The sequence below is a fragment of the Tympanuchus pallidicinctus genome, unplaced genomic scaffold (assembly GCF_026119805.1).
Source record: "Tympanuchus pallidicinctus isolate F22 unplaced genomic scaffold, pur_lepc_1.0 scaffold5, whole genome shotgun sequence".
NCBI lineage: Eukaryota > Metazoa > Chordata > Aves > Galliformes > Phasianidae > Tympanuchus > Tympanuchus pallidicinctus.
The window spans coordinates 42751646-42765256 of record NW_026294769.1 but is presented as its reverse complement, the minus strand read 5'-3'; the positions used below and the strand labels follow the sequence as shown (position 1 = coordinate 42765256).

At 41.7% G+C, this 13611-nt stretch overlaps 1 protein-coding gene across 4 annotated transcripts in view; it reads right to left on the bottom strand.

Annotated features, from left to right (window-relative positions):
* Positions 1-13611, bottom strand: part of TRIM55 (tripartite motif containing 55) — a 36142-nt gene that overhangs the window by 14542 nt on the left and 7989 nt on the right. For 3 of the 4 annotated variants that reach the window (XM_052704035.1, XM_052704036.1, XM_052704037.1), the window contains exons 3-9: positions 13336-13501; positions 11433-11528; positions 7301-7534; positions 6372-6394; positions 6147-6271; positions 3903-4129; positions 1618-1893 (exon numbers count right to left, since the gene is read on the bottom strand). In XM_052704035.1, the coding sequence (XP_052559995.1) occupies positions 1618-1893; positions 3903-4129; positions 6147-6271; positions 6372-6394; positions 7301-7534; positions 11433-11528; positions 13336-13501 (1147 nt within the window). The remainder of the gene's footprint in view (positions 1-1617; positions 1894-3902; positions 4130-6146; positions 6272-6371; positions 6395-7300; positions 7535-11432; positions 11529-13335; positions 13502-13611) is intronic. The other variant, XM_052704038.1, reaches the window with a different exon arrangement.

Genomic DNA, 13611 nt, shown 5'->3' with positions numbered 1-13611 from the left:
CACAGGCACTGGCAACTTTCCAACCTGCCTGTTTTCACACCCTGTACTTGGCCATGAGTGGTGCTGGGTACTGCACTGCTGCTGCACGTGACCGAAAGCCACAGCAGCCCTTTTCCAGAAGGCTGGCCACACCAAGCACTGGTTTTGTTCTTTTACTTCCAGCTGGTAAATCTGGACCCACAGAAGCATACCAGAGTCAGCCAACCCTCTGGGTAATTATCCAGTAAAGACTTCACCTGCCTCTGCTGAAGCTTGTGATCCTGTTCATTTGTGGAACTGATAATAAGAAACAGCGCCAGCAAATTTTGCCGGATCATTTGGAATATACTTAAGAAGATAAGGTCATTGTGATTTGATAATTTTTAAATGTATATCTTTTATATATCAAAACCTGGCTTTGAAAAATAGCTGGAATTTGTAGGTCAGTTTTTGCTCTTGCTACAACCAAAGTCACTGACAATACTTCCACCAAATTCAATTGTCACCACAGAAAGCTTTCAGCCAACAGAGTTCTCCTAACTTTTTGTTCACCTCATGATGGTTAATTATCTTAGGGCTGTTCATGTATGCTGAATGGCCAACTCTAACATCTAATGAAACAGCACTGAAGTATGTACTGCCCGCTTGTGCTTTTCTGCATGCACACACATACTCTCCTATCATCACATACGTGCAGGTAATGTCTCTGTTAAACCATACAGCTTGAGTCTGACTTCTGCAAACTGGGACGGTCTGATTTAGCGTGCTGCTGATGGGCTGGTCATCTCACTAGACCACGAGCATGTGTGATATGCAAATGCTTCCCATGCAGCCCCCTCAGCTCTGGTTCTTGAGTCTTTGACTCATTTGAAGTTTACACACAAATGCAGAAGAAATAATGTTCAAATTCAGGTTATCCCCACTCTAATATTGTTCTTGTAAGGGAAACAACCTCTCATAGCTCAACACATTAATCTCTGTTATCTCATCATGCTGCTGGCAGTCCAACACAGAACTGGAATATATTACCATCATGCTTTCCTTTAATCAAGTCACAAGAACTCACAGGGGAAACCCCCTGCAACAGACCTGAACACAGTAAATCATACAGCCTACTGAGAGCCAATCAAGCACACAAAAAGACACTGAGTGTTTGCATGGCTTCGTGTTTGCAGGGAAAAGCTGTACACCCCACCTGCAGCCACCAAGCTGCAAAAGGCAAAGCCAAGCCACAGCTGCTTAGCCACTGGTGTACACAAGATGTACATAGGCTTCCAACAGGTGACAACAATAATCCTGTGCGTGAGATTTGTCAGCTACTAACACATGCAAGCACCTATGGGCAGAGGCATCATGGCCCTTCTGGCAGCACGTGCATAAGCCACTCCGATTAGGTCCATTGGCAGCTAAGCACAAACAACTGCTGACATGCTGCTCTGCAGCTGACAAACAGCCTGTCATATCTTCCAATCATCTGTAAATCCAGGGGATTGGCCAAAATGACCATTTGGGCCATTTCCATATTTCCCTGATTATTCTTAACATGCAGAAGAAAATGAGGTCAGGTTTTCCTTAGCAGCTGCCGCTCCCGCCTTGCGGCGCAGCACAACCCTCTGGGCTGACCTCGGTGGCACTGACCTTGGATGTCTCCGCAGTGGCATTACTTTCCTTACCACTCCCTGGTGCGCTCTCCTCCACTGCTGGCACTTCAGAGGCTTCTGCCTTCTTTGCACTGGTTTCCGGAGAAACTTTCCCCAGCCCACTCTCTGGGGCTGAGCTTGGGCTGCTTGCTGGCCGTGGCTGAGCCTTATACCAGCTAGGGTAAAACAAGGGATCGATGGTTTCTGCCGCAGGTGGCACTTGACTGTCAGACTCTGCAGTCTGTTGAGAACCACTTGGTGTCACAACCTCATCCTTAAGCAGGACAGATAAAAAGAAGAAGCAGAGTGCACCATGTTACCTTCCTGCCGTAGCCAAGGTTTCTCTGCAAGCCCTGTTTGTTATACCTTTCTGCAAGGAAAACATTTGCCCTAATATAGGGTCTCGAAGAATTGCAATCAAATGAAGCAAAAGCAACCAGAGTTTGAATAACACAGATATGGCAAAGAATGTAAGTTACCAAAAGCTAAAATAGAAGGGCTAAATCAGCTTGGAAGGGCAAAGTGGTTCCCTAATCTATGCTTGAGCCTCATTTTAAATCCATTTCTATGCCAGGAATAAATTTCTGGAAGTGAACTGAGGCATGTGGCGACAACAATGGGCACAAGAGGAGAAGGCACCATATCTCAAATACACTGTCCAGTGACTGTCCAGTACAGGGATACAGCTGCCTGGCAAATTACAGGTTCTTAATTAATTACTACATTTCATCCCATACACAGATAAAAACCCAATCCGATTCTGAAAACATAAGATATCCTGTCTAAGAGCCCCATTGGCTGGCACCAGCCACAAAGAGCAGGTGTAGGTGCTGGGTTTTGGATGGAGCAAAGCATTTGGCAGCAAACAGTCAGATAAAGAGGATATAAAGACACTGGAGAGAAATACTTTCCCACTGCTATCATGTCAATACAATAGCCAACCTCATTTGTACTGTGCTGGGAAGAGGAGCAGCTAGAGGAGCTGCACTGTTCTGCTTGCACCAAGCTCTCAGGGCTCACTGAGAGTGCTATAACTACTGCTCTTCTGCTGTGCCTTTCTCACACCAGAAGGCAAAAGCTGAGATACACATATCCCGCGCACTGCAGTGCCACATGCCATGTCAGACTCCATGTCTGACCAAGTCATAATGGAATTTACAATTGCTACAGCAGCATGCCATACCTTTTCCATTTTAGCCTTAGAAGTGAGGGATTTGATATTAGTGGGCAGACTTGCTTACACCTACTTCTTGTTTGCATATCAGTTATGCCACACAAGTTTAATGATATCAGCACAAATCCTCAGAAGACAAACTGCAGTTAAATCAATAAAACCTGATTTAAGAGCACCTTCACATAACTGGTGCAAATTCATGTGTGCTTTTAAATCAAAGTAAGAATGAATCTACAGCAATTTTTTTTCCCCCTCTGTTTTTTTTGTGGGAAGCTTGCTATAGTCAACAATTCATCACTCTCTTGTTTTCACATTGACCTCTTCAAATATCATCAAAGCAGCCTTTAACCACTCAGCAGCTTCACCGGAAAAACTGCATACGAGCAGAACTTGCTAAACTAATTGTATCTGTGGGCAGATAACGTGGCATACAAAATATAAATATTTTTAAGTAGCCTTTTAGAATATGCAGCAATTATGGTCTCATTCTAATAGCATTCCTTAAGGAAAAGCGTTGGCCTGAATTATTTACACCCTGAATCTGTTTGTTGCCAGGCTGTATCTCTGCTAGGTTAAAGGCAGCTTCCTCTTTGGTTTGGTCTATGATACTCCTGCATCCTCCTAGATGATAGCCTGAGGACAACCAGAGCAGAAAAGAAGGTAAACGTCATTCCCAGTAAAGGGATTAGAAGCATGATTTGAAAGCCAATGGTGGAAAGCTCACTGAATCCACAGGGAATGCCAAATTCTCTTAGCATAAATATTTTATCAACTGTTTCATTTATAACAGTTAGTCTGAGTTAAAACACAGGAGGCAGCAAGCAGAACATCCATTATAATGCGTTTAACTCCCAAATTGAATCTCTTTTATTTATATATTATGTAACCCACATATATTCTGGTTTATATAGCAAGGTAATTTTTTGCCCATCACATGATATACATGCAGGCTGAGAGGACAGGGTACAGCTGCGTGTATGTGTGAAGGGCAATAAGCAGCCTTGCTCTTCAGTGCAGGGAGGACTCCCTGGTGCTGCAGGAGCGGGGTTCTGGCTCTGCTAGGCCGCTCAGCAGAGCTGGCAGGGCAGCAGGGCCATGGGGGCAGTTACCTGGCCAGCCGGGGTAGCAGGCAGTGGCACTGGGACAGGCTCTGCTGGGGGCTCACCCGCTGCGCTCTGCGGTTCAGGGTCCTGCTGAGGTGGCTGTGCTGCTCTCTCAGCTCCTTCCTCTTCCAGCTGCTCTTCTTCCTCCCCCTCCTCTCCTGATGACTCTGTGTGGACTTCATCCAGATCTTCCCCTTCTACTGTCTCCTCCTCTTCCTCTTCTGCCTCTTCCTCTAATGAGACAAATGTAGAAGGAGAAGGCTGAGCAACACATGAAGATATGCAATCGAGGAACCATAGAATGACTTGGCTTAGAAAGGGCCTTAAAAACCATTCAGTTCCAATTCCCTCGCCATGGACAGGGCTGCCAACCAACTAGTTCAGAATGCCCAGGGCCCCATCCAATTTGGCCTTCAGTGTCTTGACGATGGCTACCCTGTGTAATGATAAAGCTATCTACAGCTGCACAGCAAAGCTGCTGCTCATCCACCTCCCTGGCAGAAGTGAGGAGCCCGTATGGGGCACTGCTGCAGAGCCTTGCAGCTGGAAGCACACTCCACACACGTTTTGAAGTCTTAAACCCGGAGCAACCCATTGCTTTGTAAACTGTGGAGGTTTAGGGTACCAACTTCCCTAAGACCAGGCTGTTGAACTTTGTCAAATCATGATTTTACATTCTACGACACAGCCTACTGTCAGCGTTTGTGGTTGGGCTCCTTTCCAGAGGCAGTTCTCTAACAATGTGTTTGGTTTTGCATAATCATGTTATTCATCCTCACAAACATAGGGTGCTGCTCAGAAACATCCCGGTACTTCAGAGTATAAATAATCTGAGATAGATGCATTAGCCCACAAACTGGCTATGCATTTTGCACAGCTTGTAGTTCTGCCTGAACCTGTAGAAGGAATGTAGATCTGCATCAAATAACACTCTTGTACTGCAGAAATACAACTGCAAATAAACACTCCTGAATCTCTCCTTCCACATCCTTTGCATGCAGATGACCTGATTGACTGCAGCAGGACTGAAGTCCTGATTCCCAAGGCCCTTACTAATGCCTTGTCCCCAAGAGGTGGGTGTCACATTCTCTATCACATGGCAGAGAGCACGAGGTCATGATCTTGGCAGACACGCATGGATGGCAGGGACATAGCAGCTGTGGCTGATCACAGTGACAAACAGGGCATGAGGTTGTTCTCAGGGGTTGTCCCTCACAGCATAAATCCCTGGAGGTTCATGGCTCTGTGAGATGACACCTGCTGTGCTGCTCACTGGTGCCATGGCTGCTGTCCCGCTATGCTATGTCTCCTGTGCCAAGTAAAGTTAGTTCATGGATCTCATCCCATCCCATACAGGTGCTCTTATTGGGACCAGCCACACACACTGAAGTCAGTGTAAGTTGTGGCGTGGGAGCAAGCGATGGGTGCCACTTCAGTGAGTCTCAGGAATCTGCACAGGATTTAACTGGGCTAGCAGAGGTAAATGTAAATGTATTAACAGAACCCAGCACTAACCACAAAATTAGAGCTAACCAGATGATAATTAGTAGAAGAGATGAGGCCTTTTAATAGGAGAGGTGTGCTTTTTTGAAGCATTTGTGTCCATTAATTTCTTGTGGCTTACTCTGTAAGTTAAAGCATAGGTGAGCATAGATTTCAGGCTACCCCGATAAATGCAGAATTGCAACTTTGCACTGGCTCATAGACATATGATGTATGTTTAGTCATGATGTCACAACAAATCATGCAACATGTTAAATCTATGAAATATTATGACAATCTTTGCTTCCTTCTATAACTGCAATCCTGAATTTCAATCACATTTCTCTATTATTACAAATTACAAAGGTACATCTTTTCTAATTTCTTTTAGTAGTAAACATTCTATTTCTTTAATGACTTTTGATAGAAGATAAGCCATAAAATAATGGCATCCTTTGGGTGGGAAAAAGTACTTTATAGACTGAGAAAAGTGCTTAATTTTTTTATTCCTTCACATGAGGATTCAGTAAAGATCATGCTCTTAGAGAAGTCTTGAGGCTACATAAAAAATAAAATTCATGGTGCAAACAGATTATGTGATTTTTAACCATGAGGCTTTATTTTTTTATTACAATGGATACAAAATGGTCCAGTTTCACCTTGGGATGGAAAGAAATATCTGATTCAAGTTTTCTTAATCTGTATCATCACGTAGATTACATACAACTGCAATTTAAGAAAACGATTTAGGTGAAATAAATGACATACCTCTGTCAAAATCAATTTCTCTTATTATCTTTTCTTCTCTACTGAGGTTCACTGTGAATTGGTTCATATTTTCATACCCATCTTCTATTTTTTCCACCTGAAATCCTTTAGATGCTTCAGTAATTCTAAAACAGAGGGATTGGTTATTTGCATTTGGATTTGCAGATAAATTTGCAATCTGTAATTTATTATAAAAAATCAAGTGTCTCAAGTTTGAATACTTACTTCTGGAGCAGTGTTTTTGCATTCTGTGGAAATAAAAAGGAAACAACTGACTTATTAAACAGTTCAATTTTTTGAGATATACAATGAGATCTAATTTTTACACTAGCTGCTTCTGAACGCATTAATATGGATCTCAAAAATTAGTCATGAAGTCTGTGAATGAGATGAGACTTGAAACTTGAGTAATCTCCTCACTTCATTGAAGACTTTAATTAAAATCTGACAACAAATACACAAAATATTTACAAAAATGAAATAGGAAAATTTTTGCTCTTTTTTTTTTTTTGGTGTGTGCATTTGAGAACTTTATTTGCCTTGAAAGAATACTCTGCTCTTCAACAGCAATTATTTGTTAAAATAAGTTTTTTGTTCTTGCTTTCCTTTTGGAAAAGAATTTTTCAGCCTTTAATACAGAGGAACTGTAACACTGCACAACAGAAATTCTACACCAATGAATCCAGGGAACAGGCTACCAATGGTTTCCTATTCGTCTGTTCTGAAGTCGTATTATAAACATCTAGAAGTTTTGAAGTAAAGGCATAAAAACTGGACTTAGGGTATCTACATGTAATCCTGGAAAGCTCATCACTGTTTCTGTGCAACTGAAATCTCTAAATCACAGAAATCTCTCTTGGTATTTGAGGGGTGAGAAAATAAAAACATATAGAAAAATATAAAATTCCCCTGGGAACACAAAGCCTTTACACTATATAGGATAGTATACTTTGGGGCAAATGGCAAATACTCGCCCTTGATTTGTATGCTATTTGTGAGAGGCCTAGTCTACACTGATGTAAGTTTTAAAGTGAGTTTGTATGAGATTTCATTCAAAGTTGACCAAATTCTGGATGTGCCTAAAATTCAGAAATGCTTACATAGTATTTCAGTAAGCATCATTCTTCTTCTGCCTCTGCTTATAGACTCTGTACCTGCAAAAACACAGCCATTTCTGGTTCTTCCATGAACTGGATTCCTGACTCCACCAGCTTAGACACAGCTTCCAAATGATCAGCATACTTCTTCATCAGGGAGCGGACATGTTCCAGTTTCTCCTCTTGGGTTCTAGTGATTATTTGTGTCATCTCATTTTTTCTTTCTTCCAGTACAGAATAGAGATAATCAAATTTTTCACACAGCTGCTCCTTCTGTCGTCTGCTGCATTCCTGTGAATCATTTGGTTTATGTTAAACATGTTATGTTCTTAAAAGAGTTTCTATTTTTACAGTTACTTGGAAGCATTTCCATCAAAGAAATTCCTCTTTTTGAGCAGTGCAAAGGATTCTGAATGACCCCAGAGACTTTCATAATTTTCAAAGTTCAAGCTATTGGAACAAAAGTTATAAAACTGTTCTCAAACTCTGGATTTCAAACCACTGAAAGCCCCCAAACAGGTTATTGTATAACTTGTCAGCCTGCTAAAGAACTGTGAAAGGTATTTATGATGTCTGTAGTGATACTTCAAAGCCTGCAGGAAAAGTAAAAAAAATCACCATAGTAGCAGCTGTGTTCATTTGCACGAACAGAATGCTTTTTTTTTTTTAAAGGAAATATCATCCATCTCAAAGCAGTTCTGGAAAATTTTCTTTTTCTACCTGGAACTTTCTTGCTTAGGCCTGATTTTTACATCAGCCCTTTCAGACACTGTTTTGACAGCAGGTGTCCATTATATCCCATTTACTGTGCGCTGAATGAGGGAGAGGTAGTGCGAAAAATGCTGTGTGACAAAAGCACAAAGACAAGGAGGAGGAATCAGGTTCCAACCCTACCTTCAGGCATTGATTTTCACATCATTTTCTGAGACACTTTTCCTGTCCTTCTACTCAGACAACACACTACATTTCAGTTAGAAAGGGTTTGATGACTGCTTCACTGGGCGCTCTCTAACAAGAACACACTGCACTTGCACGGGAGGATTTATGTGGAGGAAAGCAGGGACAGGTTATCTGTAATGTCTGAGGTCTACCAACTACTTGATTCATCTCTGAGCCCCAGGGCACACAGACGGGCATGTCCTTATTGTGGTTATACCTGGTTGTGGATGGGGGTGGTTACTTTAATCTCTTTCCTAGGAACTGAGGCTGAATCAATTCCTCATCTTCATCCCTGGAGGCATAAAGCTGAGATCCTGGCAGCACAGGGTTATTAACATCCCCGCAGTACTTTTGGAGTTGGTAAGACTGATTATTTGCAGCACTTGGCCACAGAGAGCCCCGCTTTTTTCTTAACTTTCAACCAGAACTCTTTCCTAAGAGCTGGCAACAATCTGCTCTGTATTGTTCAAAGGAGAAGGCCTTCTGAAGATGGACGGGAGGTCAAACACCACAGTCTACGCTGCAGGGTAAGGAACAAATACAGATGTTGTTGCATTGCCCCTAATATCCACTTCTGATTCCATGAGGAAGACTTGGCTAAACAGTTAAAACTCATGCGGTTGTCCTGCCCAAGTCCTGCCCTTGTGGAAGTCCTTGGCACATCCAAGAAATTTCTCTGACTGATGAATTGTAGAGTGGGGATAAGGAAGCCGGGTGTTGTTCTATTGTTCAGACCTCCTCTCCTCTTTCACTACTTTTCTCTCTTTCTCCCACTATTTCCTGCATTTCCTCTTGCTCCAGACTCTGTTTCAGTCTACAATGACCTCCCCTGAAATGTCACTCAGATCACTTGTAAAACAACCTTAATTTAAGGACAGGTGTGTACTGTCTTTGACATTTGATACAGGACAAGTGCCTGGGGAAGAAGAGAGAGTGCTCTGAGAAGTCCTTCCCTATTTCTAAGCTTTAATACGTATTATTTTCTGCCAGCAAACATTACAGAGTTGTGAACCTTGTATGTTAGAATGCAAAGCTAACAGCAAATGCTGAAATATTTCTGCTTTTCTCTTTCTGTATAAAATATCTCCATATTAAGTTTCTGTTTGACGGAATTATCCTAATCAGATTCTGAGTAACCAAAAAGGTTAATAAAGACATGACTTCCCATTCTAAAAAAATCTTAGCCTTTTTGCTTTTTAAAGCACAGCTACAGGAGAAAGGAAGGAGTCCTTGTCACCGAGCACAAACAGTGCAGAGTTCTGGGAGCACGAGCACAACACTGCTTGTTCTGAACTATCTGTATTGACTTGTCACTGCTATTAACATTGAAAAGAAACAATGTAATTTTTCCTTTTTTATCTGACTCTTATTTTTTACAGAGCTAAGCACTATTTAATTCTTTGTTGTCATTTTACACTATTTTTCTTATGCTTTTTTTTTTTCTTCAGTATAATATGTGAACTTGGTCTACTTTTCCATCAATTAAAAGCTACACAATTATTAACCAGATACTTTTTAAAAAATTGTTTTGCTTTTTTTTTTTTTTTAGGTTTGGATAGGAGTAATAGCTAAACAGAACAGTAGGCTATTGCTTTTTCCAGCTGAAAGAAAAATGATCATGTATTTTCTGCTGGAGCAGACATTGTTCTCTGCAAAGCTTTAAGTAAAGGAAGAGACAATCCTGGATTATGAGTGCTACTTCAATGTGTGCGCATTTCTCAGCTCCAGCTGTAGCTTTTCAACTTCAAGGACAAACTGATGTCAATTCAGACAAAGCTGTTGCGTGGTAGGAAATGTGATTTGCTTGAAATATAACATGGAAGTGCCAAGGTAAGCTCTAAGATCTATTTTCTTCCATCTCTGACTTTAAAGGTGAAAAGCCTTTTAGAAAATCTGAAGGTAAAATGGCTGCACTTGCTTTGGGCTTCGAGTTTAAAGGTTAGGCTTTAAGCTGAGTGGATAATTCTGAAGAATCTAGTTTCAAAACTGTTGTATTTTTTAAAATATTTTTAGCACAGTGTTTTCTCCATACTTCAGATGATGATTGAAGTTTTGTTTCTGTATCAGCTAGTTCAACTGAAACGAGTATAAGCTCTTGCTTTTGAATCATTCAAATTTCTGCAGTTAACCCACTTGAAAGGCTTGTTTCTGTCTGCAAAGTCCTGATAGCAGCCAATTTCATCCTTACAGTGTGAAAGCTTCCTGACTACAAAGTTCTGACTCCGCTGCTAACACTCTCTCATTTATTTGGGCTAATGGTTTTATGTTCTTTGAACTAAGCTTGGACACTTCCTCTTCTTTTCGTGCTCTGAGGAAACAGGAGCCTACGGCAATTGTGTACATAGATTATAGGATCAATTTTTCTTATCATTTAGAATCTATACATCTTGGATTAACTTCTATTTCACTGTAGTTTCCATTTCTGCTCCAGCTCTGATGTGTCAATAGAATTCTAATTGGACTGAAAGGGATACAACTCTTTCACCAGACGCTTCACAAACTCTGATCATTAAATCAATTCATATGAGCTGCTTTCAGCCTATTACTCTGTGATGCTCAAATTGGTCAGAACTGAAATTTACATTTGCTTCGTTGGTACAGACATCTTGGAAGAAATTAAGGCCACTTTTGTTACTGAGTGACACAAAACTAAGTCCAGCTCTGTCAGAGGAAGACCTTTACCAGAAAATACAAATTCACAGTAAGACCCCAAGCTCATTCCATCCATGAGCAACACAAGATTCCTTAAAGGACTGCACACATACATTAAAAAACTACTACACTAGAAACAAAATAGCCAAATAGAGAGTTCACTAAACCATAGCTGGGAGCTATGCTGTGGCTACCCATGTGTCTGAGAATGAGGTTCTTCTCAGAATCAGTGAAGTCTTAGACTAATATTGTTCTTCTACAGCTTTAGCATCTGAACTGAGAGCTCATAGTGTTTTTTGGATGCGTTTTTTACTTGGACTGTAATCCATGCAACTAAGAATGCTGAGCAAGACATGCTGATGTGGATTACTTTTACTCTTTGTCTTCAGTCACAGGGTCAGTGCCAGGGGCAGGCTGCTGAGCAAGACACATCCTTTAGATGAGGCACTACAAGTGGTACTACATAAAGCCATAGGTTTTTCAAAATGATATGGGAACCCATCTGGGTAAAGTGAGTAAAAGTAGAGTGATCATTACCACCAGTTTAAAAGCTGCAAATCCATGCTAACATAACTGCATGAGAAGGAATGATACTTACCTCAACTGTCTTGCAGGTCTCCTCCAGCTGCGTGACTATCCCTTGCACTCTGTCATTGCTGCCCACCAAGACTGCAATGCCGTCACTCAGCTCGGACTTGGTAGTGAGAAGAGAGCAGGAAAGAGGGTGTTAGACAGTCTGGGGGCTCTGGAAGCCAGCCATCCACCATCCCATTTTGGAGTGGCCCATGTAAGATAGGGAGCAGGGGATGAATGAGCCATACTAAGGTGTTAGCTGCACTTTTCACCAGAACCGTGGAAAAGCATTCTGATGTTTGTTTCCTCTCCTACACCAATCAAAACACTGACATTTTGAAAGTGGAGAAGCTGTGATTTGGAGAGGAGGAAGCACTTTCTTCTAGGAGGTTCTTCTAGATGCTTTTATCTACAGCACTATGCTTCAAGAACTCTCAAACATTCCATTTGGGCTTGTTGACAGAGAAAAATTTCTTTCTTTTTTGTTTTATTTGATTTTCTGGATCCAGCCACACCACTGTGGTATTTCCCTAAGGACTGTAGGTCTCAGGCCTGGAGAAAAGGCGGTCCATAGACCTGTAGGGACCACGGGTACCATGGAGGTTCTGCCATGAGGGCAGTGGAGCTGGCAGCTGTGCTCAGAAAGTAAGGGAGAAAAGGGGGAGAAAAGGGAGACAGATGGCACAAGGCATACAGTGGAACCCTCTCACGGAGACCAGACCAGTGGGAAGGTGGAGGGCTCTGCGGTGTGATGGAAAGGAAAAATGTGGAGGGAGGAAGGAGCTGGAAATGGTGAGGCAGAGACTTCTGTGTGGAGGAAGAAGGAAAGTACCTGCCACAAGTGACAGAAGGAAATTACCTAAGTGTGGAGATGGGGATGATTCTGAGATGTCTTTAGAGGAGGAAGCTACTCTCTAGAGAACTTACTGAGAGTTCAGAGGAGGACAAGGAGCCCTTGGCATACTGATGTAGTAATCTAGCCGCAAAGACAACAATGTCTGTGGCCTCTGCGGCTTTGTAAAGGGTCCTTTGAAGCATATGTCCCTCAGCCTCTGGATTACACATTCAGCCTTGAGCATGAGAGCCACATTCCACAGGCACAGTGGGAAAGAAACCACTGCTTGCAAATTTCTATGGAAAGAGGGCATGGATTCTATCCAAGAAAATTCTTCCCTTCTCTCTCCTTTTTTGATCAAAAACAATTCTTGTAACTACTTTTCTAAAGCAACTTCTCATTTGTAGTTTTCACACACAAGTATCATGCGACAAAGTTGGAGGCTGGGACTGCAAACTTGGCCTGTCTGATTGCTTGGCCCACCAGGGCCCTCCAGAAAAATGAGCTGTTTATCTCATGAGGATAACCCAGTGAGTCAGGTTTTAAATTAATACTGTATTAAAAATAAACAAGTCTTTTACTGGTGACAGCAGGGGCAGAGGATGTTCGGTACTTCCTGTGCTACCAACTATTGAATATTCCTGCATTCAGTTGCAGACAGAGGTTTTTCACTTATTTTTTTCTTTTTTATAACAGATGCTTAAAGGCAAAAGTGCATGATAGATAGCAGTTTGATTTGTAATGGTCTGTTCTCTTTCCATCCTGTGCTGGCAATCATACTTACTGTTCTAAGAGCAGTGACAAAAAGAGATTAGGAACCCCCAAAGGGAGATCCTCAGTTTCATGTTAAATCTTGGTGTAAAATGTGTAGTCACTGTACTAAGAAAAAATGAGTCGTCTGTGTGATTTCTCATAGATTTACTTCTCCATAATCTTAAATAGTTTCAACAGATTTGTGTGAGCCCCTTACTCTCAAACACGAATGAAAAAGGCACCCTCAGGCCACTTTGGAAACTTACAGGAAGCTCATGGGAATACCTTCCTGTTAATCCCTTCAGTTGCTGGAGATAGTAAGAAACAAAAAGATATTTACCTTCTGTTGCTGGTAAACATTTGTGAGAGGAGCAACCTGACAGTCTTTGTGGGCACCAAAGACTTTGCACAAGGAGCAGGTGGGTATTTCACAGTTCAAACAATAGATATTGATTCTCTCATCTTCATGCTCTTCACACATTGGCAGGTCACACTTTTTTTCAGGCCTGCAAAAGAGAGTAAGTTTAAAACCTAACTTGGTTTCATAAGTTTCTGATGATAATACTGAGGGTATCAACATGACGTAGGGTACAATCACACAGCAGTCTGAGGCTGA